The sequence below is a fragment of the Lonchura striata genome, chromosome 2, assembly GCF_046129695.1.
Source record: "Lonchura striata isolate bLonStr1 chromosome 2, bLonStr1.mat, whole genome shotgun sequence".
Lineage (NCBI taxonomy): Eukaryota > Metazoa > Chordata > Aves > Passeriformes > Estrildidae > Lonchura > Lonchura striata.
The window spans coordinates 35,842,269-35,860,797 of NC_134604.1; the positions used below are offsets into that span (position 1 = coordinate 35,842,269).

At 36.5% G+C, this 18,529-nt stretch overlaps 1 protein-coding gene across 25 annotated transcripts in view; it reads left to right on the forward strand.

The window, feature by feature from the left end:
- Window positions 1-18,529, forward strand: part of DLG2 (discs large MAGUK scaffold protein 2) — a 989,662-nt gene that overhangs the window by 773,332 nt on the left and 197,801 nt on the right. For all 25 annotated transcript variants that reach the window (XM_031505123.2, XM_031505124.2, XM_031505125.2 and 22 more), the window contains one exon: window positions 9,579-9,681. In XM_031505123.2, coding sequence (XP_031360983.1) covers window positions 9,579-9,681 — 103 coding nt within the window. The remainder of the gene's footprint in view (window positions 1-9,578; window positions 9,682-18,529) is intronic.

Genomic DNA, 18,529 nt, shown 5'->3' on the forward strand with positions numbered 1-18,529 from the left:
AGTAGAGGTTGCCCAGTTTTCAGGGAAAACTTCTGGAAGAAACAGTCAATCTATTTGCAGATAATTAAAAAATAGCAGAAGAAGAAGTATTAATCCTGATGAATTTTTCAAGAATAAATTGTGAAATATCATTTTCCTCCTGAAAGAACATTAGTCACAGAGAAGTCATAAATGTCATTTTACTGCAAACTTGCAGCTCCTCTAATCTACCTATCAACATCTTCATAGAGTAGCATATCATAAGCCTCCCAAAAACATAGAGAAAAGCAGAAAAAAGCAAAGATGCTGTCATGGCAAGATCTAATGGAAAGATCTGTGGCAAAACAGTTGTTTAATATAAGTTCAGATGTTGCTGACAACACTGGGATTTCTGGGATTTGAGGATGTGGGTTTATGTCTATATGGGATCATCTGGGTACACAGTGCTCTGCCTTTTCCAGATAAACTCAGTTTCACCCCTCACAATGCATGCAGACATATGTTCAGTACTCACTGTCATCATGATCAGCCAAAAACATTTCATAAAACTTAGACACCCGTGCAACTTTCCTGTACAAGAAGAGAGATTTAAAGGTACAGAAAGAACTGGGAACCCGGCAAAGAGAAGCTGGGTGCAAACACTGGGACAAAATCTCTTTGGCTGTGGAGTTTAGAACTCATGGCATAAAAACCTTAGCATCCCCCTTGACAGTAAAAAATCATTTTAGTGTAGTATGAACAGTGTCCATGTCAACACTTCTATCTGGAAATAGTCAATCTTTGGGAAGAGAGCTGGTAGCAAACAGTTTGTCAGTGTTGTTGGTAAATATATCCAATCTGATGGCTGAAAAAGGAACTTAGACATATTCAGCCTCAAAGTATGAGGCATTTATTTTGTAACCAAAGAAGTGGCTGTATTGCCAGAGAAGCTCATAGATTTGCCACTTTGGAACTTCAAAATAAAACAAATGACTTTCAAAAATACAACCTTAATGGAGATTCTAGGAAAAAAAAATTACCAGCAGCATGTTTTGAAATGCTGAATATACTGCTGCATAATTTCATTTCATTAATCTAGGAATTTGTCTTCTAGCTGGATTCCTCCCTTCCCACCACAACTCCTCACTCACATCTTTCTGCAATCTGTAATATACAGTGGAATTGTCTTGCTGCAGTAACTGTTTCCTAACTTAACTCTCACATTTCATGCACATCATCAGAAACTAATAAATTATACCAACAATTCTCTTGAATAAAGTATTCAAGAATAAGGTATATAATTTTTTTTTTCTCCTACGGTGTTAGTTATCAGACCTTTCAGTACTGTGTCATACACAGCTAGTAAATTGGCCTAGAGTAGAGACTCTATATTTCTCTTGTGATTACATCATCAGTTGCCTCTAAAGTCTTCATTTTACTATTGCCTTAGTGAGTAAAAATGGTCTCATGCCAGATTGCTTGCTCTTCAGCTCCTTCCAGTTTAAGGAGGAGTGCACATTCAGTTCCAACATTCTGACTTGGGAAATTTTGGTGTAACACTGTCAAGCAGAATTATATCACATCTGATACACTGAAGATTTGTAATGAGGTTTGCACCCCTCGGTGTTGCTGCACTGCTAGGCTAACAGTGAAAAAGTGAAAGCCAAGCTGCTACTGCTGGGCACAATGGTTAAAATCCCTGAGCTTTATTCATACAGAGCTTTGCCCCAGGCTGGACTTTTGCCTTGTGCTCAGACTAACTAGTCTCCAGGAATCATTCTGCTCGGTCAGTTTTGTGTTTCAGAGTGATTAAAAAAATTATCATATGACAAGCTGCAAAGTAACAGAAATTGGCCATCCATTAAATAGGGTATTGAAGGGATATCTGCAATAGTTTTTGCAAGGAGTTTTCTGAGATCTTTTTGGAAAAGCAAGTTAGATAAAACCTGAATTTGAACAAGCAAGCCACCAGAATGGGAACAAAAGGAAAATCATTTAGAGACTACAAGAGCTATGTCCTTTGCACTGGCTAAAAATATATGGTTTATTTGAGAGTATAGAGCTTTGTCTATTCAAAGTGTCTGTGTCATAATCTTCATCTGTAGAACCACAGATAAATTATGAATGTTGTGATTCAGGGAGTTTTAATCTGAAACGTGAGCACTGAACATGTACTTACATCATTCCAGTAAGACAGTCTACCATTCAGCCATTGACACATTGCCTTGTGGTCGCTGGGCTGAGTTCAGTATGGATTTGCCATGGCACAAGCCACTGGCCATTTCACCTCTCACAGCCACAGAGCCATACTCTGGATGTGGAAATAGAAAAACATCTATCAAGCAGAGTTCAAGGCAAGGATTTCAATTTTTGAATTCATCTCTTAAGTCAGTGCTCAGGGTCGCTTCTGTCTTTATGCAGCCTCTAAAATTGTTTTGCATTTTTATTTCAGTTCCCGAGTACCTATTTCCTGTTGGCTTCAGCTGAAATTAAGTTCTTATCATCACTGAGGTATCAGGAACTTGTTAAAATGGAAACCTTTACCACATTTCAGAAGCAAGAGAGTCTCAATCATTATTTCTGTTTATACTACCCTTTGAAATTCAAATGTGAAGCTAAAACCTCTGTAGCATTATGAGTAAAACTGAACAACGCTGGCTTAGTTATATCCATTCACTTATGCTTGAAAATGTGATAGTTAATTTAGGAAAGAGTTACTGAATGAGGAAAAATACCTTTTAGATGTAGACGGACACCAAGGTATATGGAATAAATGCTACTAAAAGGCACATGTCTAAGTGACCCAGGATGAGAGCAGGAGACAAGAAAATACAAACTCTGAAAACAGAATTAGAGAGAAAGAGGGATATTTCTGAAAGGCACAAAAGTGAATGGTAGTAACAGTCATGTGTGAAGTAAAAACTGTAGGGGGGAGGAGGGACAGTTTGATATTTTACCCATTCAGAGTAGAAAGGAAGCACGAACTCCAAAGGAGAAAGGATGTGTGAATGCTTGAAAAGATGACACTGTACTGAGATCCATGAAATTAGATGGTGTCAGGAATATAAGGGGTTTTGAGTGGCTACACAGAAGGAGAAAAAAATAAAAAAGTAGCAACTAGAAATTAATTTAAGAGCTAATTATAAGCTTTCCATTTTAACAATAGCAAATACTTCTACTAAGGATTGTATCTGATGGACGTTTCATGTATAAAATGGATGAAAAACATAATTTATATTTATTGTTATATCATCTGATAGACACTGGCCTGTTCTATTAGCCAGTGTAGTACTCCAATAGGTATTTTTCACAGGTAATACCAATTGGCTTTTAATAGGCAAAAAGTACATGTTCCTTCGTCTCAGCTTTACCGTTTAGTAATATGACAAAATGCCATTGATCACCTTGCAGTTGCTGAATCACCTCCAGTTCAGGTTGGTACTTGAACAAGCTAGTAGCTATTTAGTGATCTGAATAAAATAATTTCCATGTCCATTCAGGCTCCAGTAAGTCTGTGTCCTTTTCATAAGGTGTCATTTACTTCTACAACTCATTTTTTTCATTAAACTAGTTTTGAGGAATTCTGATGGAATTGAGAAGAAGTGACTCGTAAGATGTCATTCAGTGAAATTATTTCAGTCTCAAAGTTTGCAAATCTGACATCATTCATAAAAGCTAGAATCACATGGGAAGAAGATCTTCTATTCGAATTTCTGTACAGTTTGGATTAAAACATAAGTCTTTGCCTGTGGTTCTAGGCTTAACAGGTACTGTTTGGAATGATTCATATGGTCTGGTGAGTCATAAATCTCATTGGTTCCTACTGTAAAAGGCAGTGTGTACAAGACACCTCTTCAGGAAAATAATATTTTTTCCCTGCTTCAAATATGCTTTGATATCCCTTTCTTTTGGCTTAGCTGCCTCCTGAAAGTTCCTGTCAGAAAAAAGGCATGATACAGCTTATAACCCCACAGTGGTTCTTGTTTTCCAGAGAGAGAAGAATTTGCATCTAGAATGTCCAGCTCCCCAGAGCATAAAGACCAGAGGCAAGAATTGTAACTCTAAGGTGGCCAGACAAGGAAAATTGAAAAGGTCACTGCAATTGCTAGCCCATAAAAAGAGAAGGAGGGTGTTGGGTATGGAGAGGAGCAGATGGGATGTGATCCTGTGTTTTCAGCAGAGTTCAGGATGAGAAAACCACTTTGCTTCTCTGTGCAGCTCTAACTAAACAGTAGAAAGTGTAGGCTCAGAAAATATCAGAATTGAGAAAAGTAAGAGGAAAACAATAAATCTAACCTGGAAATACAGCAGAAGCTAAGCTGGAGAGTGAAGACTCCTCTCTTTCTCTTCCTTCCTTCCCTTCCTTCCCTCCCTTCCTTCCTTCCTTCCTTCCTTCCTTCCTTCCTTCCTTCCTTCCTTCCTTCCTTCCTTCCTTCCTTCCTTCCTTCCTTCCTTCCTTCCTTCCTTCCTTCCTTCCTTCCTTCCTTCCTTCCTTCCTTCCTTCCTTCCTTCCTTCCTTCCTTCCTCCCTCCCTCCCTCCCTCCCTCCCTCCCTCCCTCCCTTCCTTCCTCCCTCCCTTCCTTCCTTCCTTCCTCCCTCCCTCCTTGGCAATACTTATGTTGATGTGCAGAAATTAAGGCAGCTAAATAGGAGTTTTTGTATCTTCTCTTAATTCAAACAATGGAATTTTGGCTGTAAACAGTTGTCATTATTCAGACTTCTATTTGCTTTTTCAGGCACCAAAAGCTCTTATTTTATGATTATAACAAACAGAAGAATTTAAACAGAATTTGAAAACTCTGCTCTATTGTTTGTTTTGTGGAAAAAGAACGCCTTTCCTTAATCTTTTAATTTATTGTATTAAAGCACATACAATGTCAGTGACAATTAAAGAAGTAATGGAAAGAAACCCTTTATGTTTCCTCCCCAGGGAAAGAATATGTTTTTCCTTTCTTTTCCAACCCAACAAGTTATTTAGTTCCAAGTATTCATTTAACAACAGTACAAACACATAATAAGATGGCCTAAAGAAAGAAATGCCAAAATAAACCATATTATTCTGCTACCTTCTGTTTGAATGATCCACATGGAAATCATGTTCATTTTCTAGATGTCAACCAGACTGCAAGTCTGTTCAGAATCCAATGAAATTTCTACCAATATGAGGCACTCAAATGTTTTAGAGGGAATGTAACTCTCCTAATTTTAGAAGAGCTCAATCTATGCCAAAAGTCAGTCTGATCTTTTTTTAAATTGATATTTATGATATTATGATTTAATATGATTCAATATTAAATGAAGAAGATCATGCTTTATTTTGAGTCAACAAATGCAAAGGCCCAGTAAGCTGTGAGCTATTGTTGCATCTTTTTCTCCATCTCAATTTAGTTTTGACCATCGTTTTCAACTCCTCTTTGTTTGTAAGCTTTCGAACTGCTTTTTTGCCAGTTCGAAACATGCAGAAGAGACAGACTTTAGTATAAGCTGCAGGCTCTTCTTATTTCCATTATGTCAAATTCATTTTGGAGTTAGGCATCAGAAATTGTGCAGTCAAGTTCATTCTGGGCCAGGACATCGGGGCTGTGCAGTCAAGCTCAGACAGCTACTTTGCTTATTGTATAATACAGTCTTTAGACTTGTAGGAAGCAAGCCCATTTATTATAGAAGAAGAAAAAAAAAAAAAAAAAAAAACCAAAACACCTTTGCTATTATTTTTCGTGTACACATTTGCACTTTCTTCTGATTTTTTAAAATTATCTTTTACTGATTATTCTTCACATAAATTATGTTAAATTAATTAAAAGCAGTAATTTTAATCTGATTTAAGAGTTTGCAATGAAATCATATCAGGGAAAAATGTCACTGCACACAATTATTATGAGACATTAAATTAAGATATTGTTTTGGACAAAGAGGCAAGACAGAGTATTATTTATTTTATTCTCTCCAAATTCTTGTTCATTTTGGTCTGATGGTAAAAATTTGATTAAAATATATAAACTAACGGTGCCTTTCATCAAGATTTAATGTTGCTACGTGAATATACTGGTTTTCAACTAGAAGGTTTGGGAGTTGATTATATTTGCTTTTAAATAGGGGGAAATGATACCCAGAAATCAAGTTAGTATCTACTCTTCTTTTTCTTTAGAAAGTCAGACTAGATTATAAGTAATTTCTAAGTTTAATACCTATTATCCTACAGTGAGATTCTGTCACTATTGGTGAATAAAATGCAAACAGAACTCTCCCTCCCTATTTGTTAATGGTTATTTGATTTTTTTTTTTTTTTTTTTTCTGCAGCTGTGTGTCTCCAAGGCAGAGATCACTGCTTTGGCAACCTAATGTGGTCAGGTCATTTCCCTGTTCAACATTGCTTAATCTGGATTGCCTAGCTTGATTATGATCTCGATAAAAATTGCAGAAGATAGAATTTATGTGTTATTTTCTCTCTGACATTTCTTTTCCTTGCTCTTTTGATATCAGCCACTCAGGCCTCTAAATCTTCCTCAAGTGTCTACCAGCTGTATCCTAACAGAAAAGTGAAATTAATTTCAGGAAAATTAATTTGCTGCAATGTGTTGTGTTTGTACCTTAGGCAATCATTTCTTCTAGACCAAGGGTGCAAAGTGCAAAAAGTAGTCAGCTACCACTTCAGCTGAAATGTTCATATCAGCTGGCTTCCTGTTTTTCTGTGGAGAAGTGAAAAATATTTGTATAACAACTTCAGTGAAATTCCTGTCTTACATTCACAGTCTTTATGTATTATTAGGATTGTTCTTATTAGCTCACATAGACATAGAACTGTTGTTGTTAGAGGAGAAGGAGAATAAGCATGTGATTGCCTTATTCTTTCATACATTCTCTCCTTTTATCTATAGAGATACAGGTTTTTTACTGTGATTTATTAATTATGTTTAAATCTTCTGTGCTATTAACATGACTTCACAGACCACCACAATGTTTTCCTATATTGCTTAAGAAAGGCTTGTGTCCTCCCATAGTCTTTGAGCTCAAGCCTGAACAATTTTTTTTTTTTCCTGGAGACCTTCTACTGCTGACCAGGTGACATAATCCATATCCATCTCCCCAGCTCAGGAGTTCAGGCATGTTCCTTTAAGATTTTCTTCAGATCATCCTATGCTTTTGTGGGACTCCCTGTCAAGGACTTCAGTTACAAAAGGGAAAAGCACACAGATGAAAACAAAGCTCTCTCTTAAAGGGAAGGTTGCTTGGTTTCAGAGTTGTCTTCAGACACAGAATCAAGGTTGATGTTTCCTTTACAACATTATATAGCCACTGTTCTTAAATTTAGGAATTCTGCTTACACTTGACAAAACTGTGACTATAGTGCTCAGTTATTAATTGTAGTGCTGGTATATCTGTGCTCAATGCAATTCAGCATCACGTGTCATAACGCCTTCGCTGAGGAAAGGTAGGGAACAGTATCTCTTTTTCTACAGCAGTGCCCTAATTTGTGTTTCTTACAGGAAGCTGGTATTCTCAACAGGTGTTGCAAAGTCCAAGCTGACATCATCTTCCTCCTTATGTATTTTCACTGTTGAGATTAAAATATGGTAGATTTTTATGGCACTGAAAGTTCTGCTTCTCTCCTTTTGTTCTTTTAGAATGCACTTAATTATTGCTCTCTAGGGTCATATATTCCTAGACTGAATTTCAGTGAGTATTTCCCAGAGGCTTCAGTGCACAACTTTAATGAAAGCTTTTGAACCTTTGGCTCATTTTTTTGAAAGCTTCTACTAGCCATTATAACATCCCAGGGAGATGGGACAACTGAGGACTCCTGCATTAAATTATGAAGTTTATCATGTTATATTTGCCCATGCTCATAATTTCTGTGTACAGTCATCAGTTCTACAGCATCACGCAGTCTTCTGGATCAGAAGCTGTGGTATCTCCTGGGCTTTATATAAGTGCTATCACAAATTAATTTTTTCTAATACTAATAGTCTAAAATGTTATTTGCATACTAGTAAAGACTACATTTTGTCATGAAACTAAGGAAGAAATATTTTATGATGCCTGCGGTGAGACACTGGCAGAGGTTTCCCAGAGAGGTGGTGGGAACTCTGTTCCTGGGAACATTCAAGGTCAGGATGGACAGGACTCTGAGCCACATGGTCTAGTTGAAGATGTCCCTGTTCATTGCAGAGGCTTTTTAAAGTTCCCTTCCAACCTAAACTATTCTGTGACTCTGTGATTTCATGGTAAATAATAACAACTGTGTTCTCAAAACATCATAATCTCTAAAATTTGATCAAAGACAGCAAGTTAAGATGGGCCAGTTTCTAAATATTATCAAGCCAAATATACATTTCTAACAAACTCAATAGCTGTTACTTAAAAAGTTCTATGGAATCAAATTTATTTTTGTAACCCTTAAAAAGTTGTTAAAATTTAAATTTTAAAAACCTTTCTTTTTAATATGTGCTTAACCATCTTGCAATGGTATTTGGTAAACATAAACACAAATATTTGCTATGACTGAAGATTTGGATCTAGTGTTTTGGCATATTTGCTTCATATAATATGGTTTTCATTTCTCTCCCTATCCTTCTATTTTCTTTCTTTTTCTTTTCCTCAATAATCAGAATTGGATTTCTGTCCTGCTGAGGTTGTTACATATCGAAAGTTTCCTGTTCTTCACTAAAATACTATAAAGTGGAAACATGTAGAAGTGAGAGGAAAGACAGAGAAATAGATAAGATAAACAAATACAGAAATACAAACATAAATACGTAAGTAAAAGTCTCACATACTTCGGTAGAGCCAGTCAGTAATGCTCCACTGGAAAGCAGGATTCAAGTTACTGGAGCAGTTAATAAATCTGTATGTGAATTCTGTCTCTTCCTTAGGATACTGCTGGCAAAATATGTATCACAAAAAGAAATTTAGAGAGTTCTGAAACTGCCCCTGAGTTTTAGGGGTGGATTGCCTACTTTGTTCTGCTCTGTTCCTCTTCCATGTCTTGTGCAGCCAAAAATGGTTAAGAAAAAGAAAACATATAGAAATCTGTGTGGATGTTGAACAGCCAGAGTTGAGGAAGCTGTGTCTGATAGCAACTCCATTGCTGCCGTGTGCAAGACACAGAATATTTCCAGGAAATAGTCAGAGGGGTTGCATGAACAGAAAACAGTAGATGGGGTTTTTGCTCTAAAACTTCTGCAGCCAGCAGCTTTTGTTAGACACGCTCAATGTATCTCTGGGTTTCCTGATGCTACTGACTGAGCCTGCAGAGTTTGACTGAAGGGGTAGCTTCTTTGCTTGCAGTATTCTTCAGTGACCTTCAAGCACCACAGAAAATTTATCTTTTGACTTAGTATATTAAGAGATATTGCTTGATGAAGAGTTAACCAGAAATGTAGTGGTCAGAAAATCTTAATGGTAAGCACAGTCAAGCTATGGGGTGCGTGGTACTGATGGATATCCTCTTTGCTGGTCATAGGAAGTTTCCTCTCAGCCTTTTGATTTTGTACTTTGCTTCTGCAGCTGGGCGTCCATCTGAGCTTTACATCCTTGGGATATTTAGGGTAGAACCCCACTTCTGTCTCCTGTCTAATGTCAAGCTGCTCATGCCTGTTGTTTTCTGGTTCCCTGCGCAGGTGAACGGCATTGATCTCCGGGGTGCTACCCATGAGCAGGCTGCGGCTGCGCTCAAAGGAGCGGGGCAGACGGTAACCATCATAGCACAATACCAGCCAGAGGGTAAGTGAAATAACCACCTGCAAGGCAGATGGCAAAAGAGAAGTGCTCTGGAGCCACTCATTTAACAGGGTGAGGCTGTTGCAGGTAGTGAGTTTCCCAGTTATCATCGGCAGTCATCTGGAATAAAAATCAAAGTGACAATTCTGTCCCAAGGAAATGGCTGTGTTTTTTTCACAGACCTGGCTTTTAGAAGCATTTTATGCAACTGTAAGAGCACTCTTTAAGTGTGCATATAATAATACTGTCGTCAACACTTAGTTATTCATTTTATTCTCATTAGTGCTCATTTTGTTATTTTCTAGTCTCTTCCTGGAAATAGGTAATGCAAAAGATAGGTTAAGAGAGACCAGAAATGCCAGGAAGATCTGACATTGCTTCAAACAGTCAGATTAGAATTAGACAAGGATAAATGCTTCCTGCAGAATGTGTAGAGCTTCTCATTATTACTTTTGGATGACAGCGTCCTTGTACCTTCAGGGCAATTAGGCCTGGATAACAACTACTTATTAGAGAAAATGACAGCTTTCTCAATAACAGCTTCACCAGGAAATTCAGCAAAATGTAAGACATTTAAGGTGGGGTGCATCTCATTCAAATTTTGCTGTCTAATATTTAGCTTTCTAGAAGTTAAGTTAGTTTCAGTGGGCAGAAGTAGGCGCTGATTGATTTGGAGTCCAGCATGAAAGGGCAAGACTCCTTGTTGTCCATGAGCAGTGGCCCAAATGACTGAGGTTCTCAAGGAATTTGTGAGAGGAATATTACCTTCTGATTGGAACTCAAGGTGTTTTTTTTCTCTTCAGTAGTTATTACTTTAAAGTCTTTTCCAGATTAATTCAGCAACTACAAATGTCTGTGAAGATTTGCTGGCACCAGGTTATCATTTTTCAGGAAGCAGTTCTAGCTCAATTCACAAGTTGATTCTGCCTGATTGTGCCCAGCCTAGGAGATATGTAAGTCTCACAACAGCTCTAATAACATGCTCAGTCAGTCAGGTTTTTTTAGGGAAGATGAATTAGTACTTCCAGAATTCATCCAATATGATATTTCTTTAATTTCTTTGGATCCTCATGATAGCATTCAAGGAGAAAAACAGCTTCTATTTTAGACAAATGTGCAGTTGTGCTTCAGATCTGGAATCAAGCATCCATTTATTAGTTTATCTGAGCTTGAGTCACCAAACAGAATAAATTGGGACATAGTAAGAAATGAGCAGAGAGAAAATGAAATTGAAAGTATCTATCTTTAGTTAAATAAATGGAACATATTAATATAAAAATGCATGAGTAATAATCAGCATTATTTCAAAGAAGTATTGAAAAGCAATTCCATTACAGATAGAGATCCACACTGGGCTCTGAATGGAGCCATGTTCCTATTAGTTCCAGCAATCTTGTTTGCTGTCTGGTGATTTTACACTGCAATTACCACCATGGTGTCTGGGTACTTGTAGCAATCACTGGCATGTCACAGTTGTTCCATGCCATTGTTAATGCACAGAAAAAATACATTGCTTGACAGCTTTTTCCTATTAGGATTGAACTTCTAGTTGACATATTTGTACCCTACATTTTAGCAGTCCTGTATCAAATTCAGTTTTGGTGAACATACAATTCAAATGATGCTGATGAAATCCATCAGGTATTATATTAGATATTTATTCCATTTTTCCTGTGTCATTGCTCCATTCACCAAAGCCCCTGCTGAGGGCAGACTAGTCCCAACTTCATCACTTCTTGTCAGTGAAGCAAAGCCACTTTTCTGTTTCAGACAAATAGCTCAAAACACACCACGGAGAGTGAAGCTTGTGAGGAACAGGGCCCAAAGGTTTGTTGTTTTATAGTAAATTATTAAATCTTAAAAGGTAGTGAGGGTTGTTGTCTATAGTTGTCCAGCATGTGTTTCGTTACAACTGAAATGTTTAATTTTAATCTGAGATTCTGGGTAATGCAAACTGCATAAGCCAAATGTAAAATGAAACATTTGTTTCCTGAGAATTCCCTAACAGCAAAGAAAGATGAAAAAACTTTTAAAGAGTTAAGTAACCTTCACAGATAATTATTTAAAGATTTATAGGCTACACAGAAAGGCAAACACACTCTATATGACACTAAATACTTTATTCTAAAATTATTGCAGAACTCTTTTTGTCCTTTACTTGAAATTTATACCGTATTTCTTATTTACTATATCTTATCTTGTTGCATATATTGGAATATTGTCATAAAATAGTCTTAAAACTGTACAGGTGTGCTTCCCTCAGGGGCTTCTCACTTTTAAATGCTTCCAAATCTAGTAAAGTACGTAAGCTAAGGAAGTTTCTTCCATTTTCACACTAGAAGTTCTGAGTTGTTACTATAACTTCAGGTTTTTCTGGAAAGATCCAAAAATAGTCACTACAAATGTTAATCAGTACATTTTTTAATGTCTTCGATTATTAAGCCATTAGATGTCGTTGCAAAAAAAAATTCCAACATTAATTGAACCCTTTAGCTATTGATATTTCAGGTATTGAGTGATGATGATGTAAGTACCAGTCAATACTGTAAGCAAGCTGGTGATTAGCAATTAAAATCGTGAGTAGTAAAAGCTTACTTTTATGCTGTAAAGAAAAGCTTCCAATATGCCTATCTTGGTATTTTCTCAAAAAATAAATAATATGCTATGCTGTGGGAAGAAAATAAGGTGAATACTTATAGAAACAGCTTTCAAAGTTTAAATGTCCCTTTCCTTATTTCAAATAGAATCCCATTTGAAGCCTCATACGAGCTTCCTTTGCATTTATGTGTAGAGACTTTGCAAAAAATCTCATAAGAATGGTAAGTCCTACTGAAAAAAAAAAAAAAAAACCACCCTAGTGCTTGCCATCAACTTTAATACCTTTTCCCATCAATATTGTGGTCCTTTTTTTGTCATCCTGCTTGGAATGAACAAATGCAGAGATGAGTTCAGACAAAACAGAATAGCATCACAGCATTTTTTTGAATGCTGTCAGACCTGTGGTTGGTGATGGTGCTCAGCTGAACCACACTGCTCATCCCTCAGATGGAAGTGGTCTGGGCGAAAATGCTGTAAAAGAGCACAGATACTGTGTATAAAGAGAAAATAGAAGAGACAAACAGTGATTTCATGCAAAGTTGTTGAATGGAAATAAAAGGGATAGTATAAATAGAGAGCAAATTACTCAGTTCTGCTCTTCAGTCCCTTTTTTCCTCATTTACACTCACCACCTTTTTTTCTCTCTGAGAAACAGAAGAGGCAAAGCATTATGAAAATCCAAACAGAAATGTAAATTATGTGAGCAAAATTAGGGATAGATTATTAAAAGCAAGATGAAAACAAATCACAGAAGTTGAAAAAATCACAGCTCAGCAGTAGAAGTAAATATTTAGCAACAGCAACCATAACTCTGGGCTTTTTTAGTGATTCCTTACTTTTATTTAAAAAATTGATAATTACCTGTGTACTGTCTGTTATGTACACATGTATTGTGTAAATGGAAGAGAATGAATTTTAAGCATCATGATGTCTTAGTAACCATTGTGGATGTAGCTCATATGGAGGATTGCTGATGTATTCAGTCTACACTAACTAGTCCCAACAGGCTTCAAAAAGATAAGCTTTCTTGTTCTTGTGAATCTCACATCTTCTACTTGTGCTTGATATGAGATTAAAGATTATTTAAGGACCAAAAGCTACTTAGAACAAAATTAGAAGACAAACAAATCACTTATACTTAGCTTTGCACTCCAATTTCTTAATAATCAGAAACATTTTAACCTCCCTTAACATCTTAACAGCTCTCAGATCTCTTTTAAAATATTGCATAGATATGAAGTAAATGCAATATAAAAACTGAGCCTGGAAAATAATCTTAGGATGGTACAGTGTGTTCCTATTAAATAATTAAGTAGAAATTAAAATGGAAGATATGCCACACAGGGAAACACATTTTACACTTCCAGGTTTTTCTTCAGGACATATAAGTTGCAAGTAGAAAAGTTGCAAGTATAGCACAGTGTGGAAGGAGTTTAGAAAAACCAATTCTTTCAGTTAAGCTAAAATATATTTTTAAAGAAAAGGGAACTTTGGTTGAAATAGTGACAATTGCTCCTGAACGACACAGGTTGGGAGTGGGGACAAACAAAGTATTAAAGCTAAAAAGCTTTATTGCACATTTTAGTCTCAAAAGCTCATGATCCTTTCCCCCCACAGCAGTGTGAAAAGGTGAAGTGTAGCCTTAAGTTTTTTGCAAAATATTCTGTGTCAGTGGTCTGCAAGCTGAGCTGTGCTGCATTGCAGTACCTCTGCAGCTCTTGCCTCACAACAGTCCCTGGAAAAGTGTTAAACCAATTGGAAGTTCCGTGTGCTTTCAATCTTTCAAGCGAGCCAATTAAGCAGCTCCCTTAACAGCTCATTGATTACAGCTTGATTAGAGCAGCTGGCACTGAAGAGGTTAAAAAGTTATTCCAGTGCAAGAATTTGTGTGTTTTATCTCTTTGTGAGTGAGCTGCTGCTTGGTGCCTGGTGAGAGGTGAGTAGCTGAGCTTTAGATGCAGAAAGAGTGTGAGAGGGAGAGACACTGTGAGAGGCAGTGTCTGTCTCTGCAGGCAATAGCTAAGGGAATTTTTGAAGAACTGCACTTAAGCAAGTGCTGGAAACTCTGATACTAAATTTACTTTTGTATTCTTTTGCTCCTATTTCTGGGAGGCTCCATAGTAAATTAGAATAGACCTAACTTTTATAAGCAGTTCCAGATTTTAAGAAAAATTACGAATTTGTATGTGTCTTACACATTTTCCTGAGCTGCAGATGCTGAGATTCACTTTTTTGAAAATATCAGATGAAAAGTCCAGGAGTAACTTCTGAAGGTCTCTTGATGGATAGCTTTTAGCATTTACCCATTTTTTATTCCTTGTTCCTGCCTCAGATAACCAACACTTGTCTCCTCTTTTGGTACAACAGTCACACGGATTTCTGATTCAGACATTTAACCTTTCCAGCTGCTGTGGGAATTAGGTAGATAAAAAATACAAAAGCAAAAGAAAATAATTATACGTATTCATCTTTGCCTAGGTTTCTTCTATACTTTGAAATGTGACTAGCCATATTAGAGCTCCCTTTTCCCAGTTGTTAAAAAGGAATGTAGCTTAATTACTTGGATAAAGTTGCATTACAGCAGTTGGCTTTCATCTGGAAGCCACAGTATCCAATTGCCAAAGAATGCAATATATTAGAGTTACATTTCATGCATGTGCATTAAAAACACAGAACATAATCTTGGAACACCCAAGCCGGACCTGACCAAAGCCCATTTGCTGAGGATCCAGTTTCCAACAGTGGCCAGCAGCTTAGAGAGAGGAGAAAGAGCAGGACAAGCACACAGTGATATTGCCCTGAGTACTGTCCTACTCACCAAGGGGGGTGAAACATCCTCTCCTTGTCCTCAGGCAGAAATCACCACCACTATAAAGAAGAACAAAAGTGAAAAAAGTTTAGAGGTATGTTTCATAGATTGTCCTGCTGATGTTCAGTGAGTGAATTTTATTGAGAAGCTTGGTCTATTTTCTGAAGTTAGGAAAATTGAGAAAGAATGAGAAATATAAATGACAAAATTCAACATTTTGATAGTACATTTTACCCCTTGTATGTGAGCCTTTTTTTAACTTGACACCACAAGAGAAGAAGCATTATTCCGTAACTAAGAGAAATTATTTCAAATCCCAATTCATTGATAATAGTCGATAGTGCACCAGAGTTCTTCTACACAAGAGACTCTTTCAAATAGCAATATTAAAGGCTGCTTTTTCCCCCTTCTTTTTTACAGTGGCATCTCTAAACTACTGTTTTCTTACTTGCCCATAGCGGTTTTTTCCTATGTTGAAGAACAGTAAATAATTTTCTCTAGCTGATTAAATGGCAGGCCCATGCCTCCCTTAGTTGTCCATGAAGTGCCCATTGAAAAGAGGTCAGCCAGATCATAGAATAATTTCAGTTGGAAGGGACCTTTAAAGGCCAGCTAGTTCCAAACCTCAACCCATGATCAGGGACATCTTCAACTAGATGAGTTGCTCAGAGCCCCATCCAATCTGACCTTGAATGTTTCCAGGGATGGCATGACGGATGATGCTGTCAAAACTGTTTCTCCCTTCTTGCAGTTTTGCTTCAGCAAAAGTTCCAGAGTTCACTAAGCAAGAAATTGCCTCTTTGTTGCAGAGATTTCTGTGTTAGTGAAGATGTTTAACAGGGTTGTATGGCTGCAATACACAACTTCATCTAGTGCGCCAAATGGCATTTGTTGTCTTCAAACTAATCCTTGAGTGCTTCAGGCTATCTCAGCAGTTAATGTACAGGGTTAAATGTTGGGATTGGTATTTTTTGCCTTTCTTTGGATCTAATAAATACAATTTTGTTACCCTTTGGAAAATGCACAAATGCCAATATAGTACCCACTTGTCTGGCCATGCAAGACATTTGCCTTAGGTTTAGCTTTAGTGCCCCTATTTGGTGCATATTATTTAGAATATACTGCTTTTATTTTTGCATTGTTGAAGAAAAAACTTTATCATTTTATTGAAAGTTTCACAATATCTTTACTTCATGTAAAAAACCCCTAAAGCATATCTAAAATGAAAAGGGTGGTTAAAAATATCTCCCTGATAAACTTTCAAATTATTTTCTCATGTCACAGAATTTGCTTTCTGTTTGCCTGAGCTGTCCTCAGCACAGCTTCCACTTTACTGCAAATTAACTCTAGTCCCTGAGTGACTGTCTGTGTCCATGGACATTGCCCCAGCACTGACAGATGTTTCTGGGGCGCATCAGATGCCACAGCTGAAGCACCAGGGGTTACAAATGTTTAATTCCTCTGTTAAATTTTAAGATCACTTTCCTTGTAGAGTTACATAGTGAAACCCATGCAACATGGAATGTTATAAAAATAAGAATTTGATTTTTTTTTTCTTTGTCTAAAATAGTCAGCACTCACTATGCATGTATGCATGAAACAAGTTATGGATATATTTTCTTAATGTTTTTCTGCAGATTTGCTTGTGTTTAATGTAGTCATCCTTGTCTGCTAGAGTGTGTTTGCTGTTTCCTTACAGACTCCTGAGCTTTCTCAATTCCCATTTTCATGAATGTTTAATTTTAAGTACTTAGTTTTTTATTCAACCATATTTAACTCTTGTTTCTATCAACTGGCTTTAAATTTCCTTGAAATAGTACATTCTTCATTGAAGCATATACAGTTGTGAATGTTGTGCAGGGAAAGTATGATTTCCTTTTAAAACCCATCTTCTGTTCTTTTCATTTTAAATGCAAAAACATGAAGTTATGTGTTTGGGAGTTTCTTTCCTGTAGTCCTTTAAGTTTCATTAGTAGTGCAGGTCTTGCTTAGTGTTTTGTTGTTCATACACAGCATTCTGTGCTTAGTCATATTTATGTACACATGGAAAGAGTCTATATGCTAATTCCTCAGTCTGGAGATTATGAATAACTTTCCTTTGACAATTTATTAATTTAAATTCAGTATTTTCTACTTTTTACTGTTTTGTTTATTAATAAAGTCTGGTTGGGAATACAAATAAAGAAGGGTCCTTTTTTTGCAACAGGACTAATGTTTGCAGCTGCTCATTTAACTGGTAAATACAGGCTATGGATTATTCCAAACTTTCTTCCCTGTCTTAGAGTTCACTGTAACTCAGATTTTTTTCCTTACCTGACAGCTTTTTCAGAAAACAAGGTCTTCTTTCAATGGCAAAGACACATATGGATATGTCCAGGCCTTTCAGAAGGGGGTATGCTGTTGAGTAAGCAGAGGGGTGCCCAAAGATAATTCCCTAAAGAACTAGAATAAGGTTGAAATTATTTCTGAACATTCCAGTGTTTCTTTTCTTAATCTCTTTCTTGTTTCAATTTTTTATTGTGATATTCATCTGCAAAAAAAAAAATGCATTGCATGCTGAGGATGTTTTGTGTTTACTTTCAATTTTTACTTTTTAAGCTATAAGTCTTACCTACATTTTTTCTATTTTAATTCTTTCATAGCAACTTCCTTTCATATATCATGTGACCTAAGAAGCTCCTATTTATTGTTATCTATTTATTTTAAACTCTGTTTTCTTTTCCTTCTCCTTGATGTTTGCACTTTGCAAAGACATGGCTTGTTTCTTTGTTGTTTTGCTTCTTAGTTACCTTCAGTGACAGATGTTTTTTCCTTCTTTTCTTACAGTTAATATAAGTCTGTTCTATCCTATTCCCACTGCCTTTCCTAGTCTTCCTAGTAACTAACTAACTTCAGCTTTATAGGCTGTTATATAACCCATAGCCGGCCTTGGGTGATTAGGCTTTTAAAGCTACTGAAGACTCTTCACAAAAGTATTCTTTATTCCAAACAGTTTAACACATTTTAGTATATTAGAATTCAAAAACTCAATAGAAACCTGTTTTTCTTCTGCCTTCGGGTGAATTACTTCATGGAGAGACATGACTGAAAATACAAAGTACTTCATTAAGTGGCTGACATTCCACAATGTAGTCAATATTACCAATGCTCATGTGCTTAAAATAATAATATATTGCTTCTGTACTATCCTTGTGTGTTCAGCTTATGTCCCTAGAAAATATGAACACTAAAATTTAACCTTTCCTTGCAGTAATTTATATAAAAATACTGAGCAAGTAAAATGCTTTGGTTTGGAATGAAAAGTATATTCTCCCAGTGTTACCTGCAGACCTTCTCTTGAATCTGTTGAAAAGAAAAAACTTAAGTAGTTTTTCTTTTGAATCTCTTCTGTAAGTTCACAGTGCATTTGCATCAGCATTTAGATAGAAACAGACAAATTGAAGA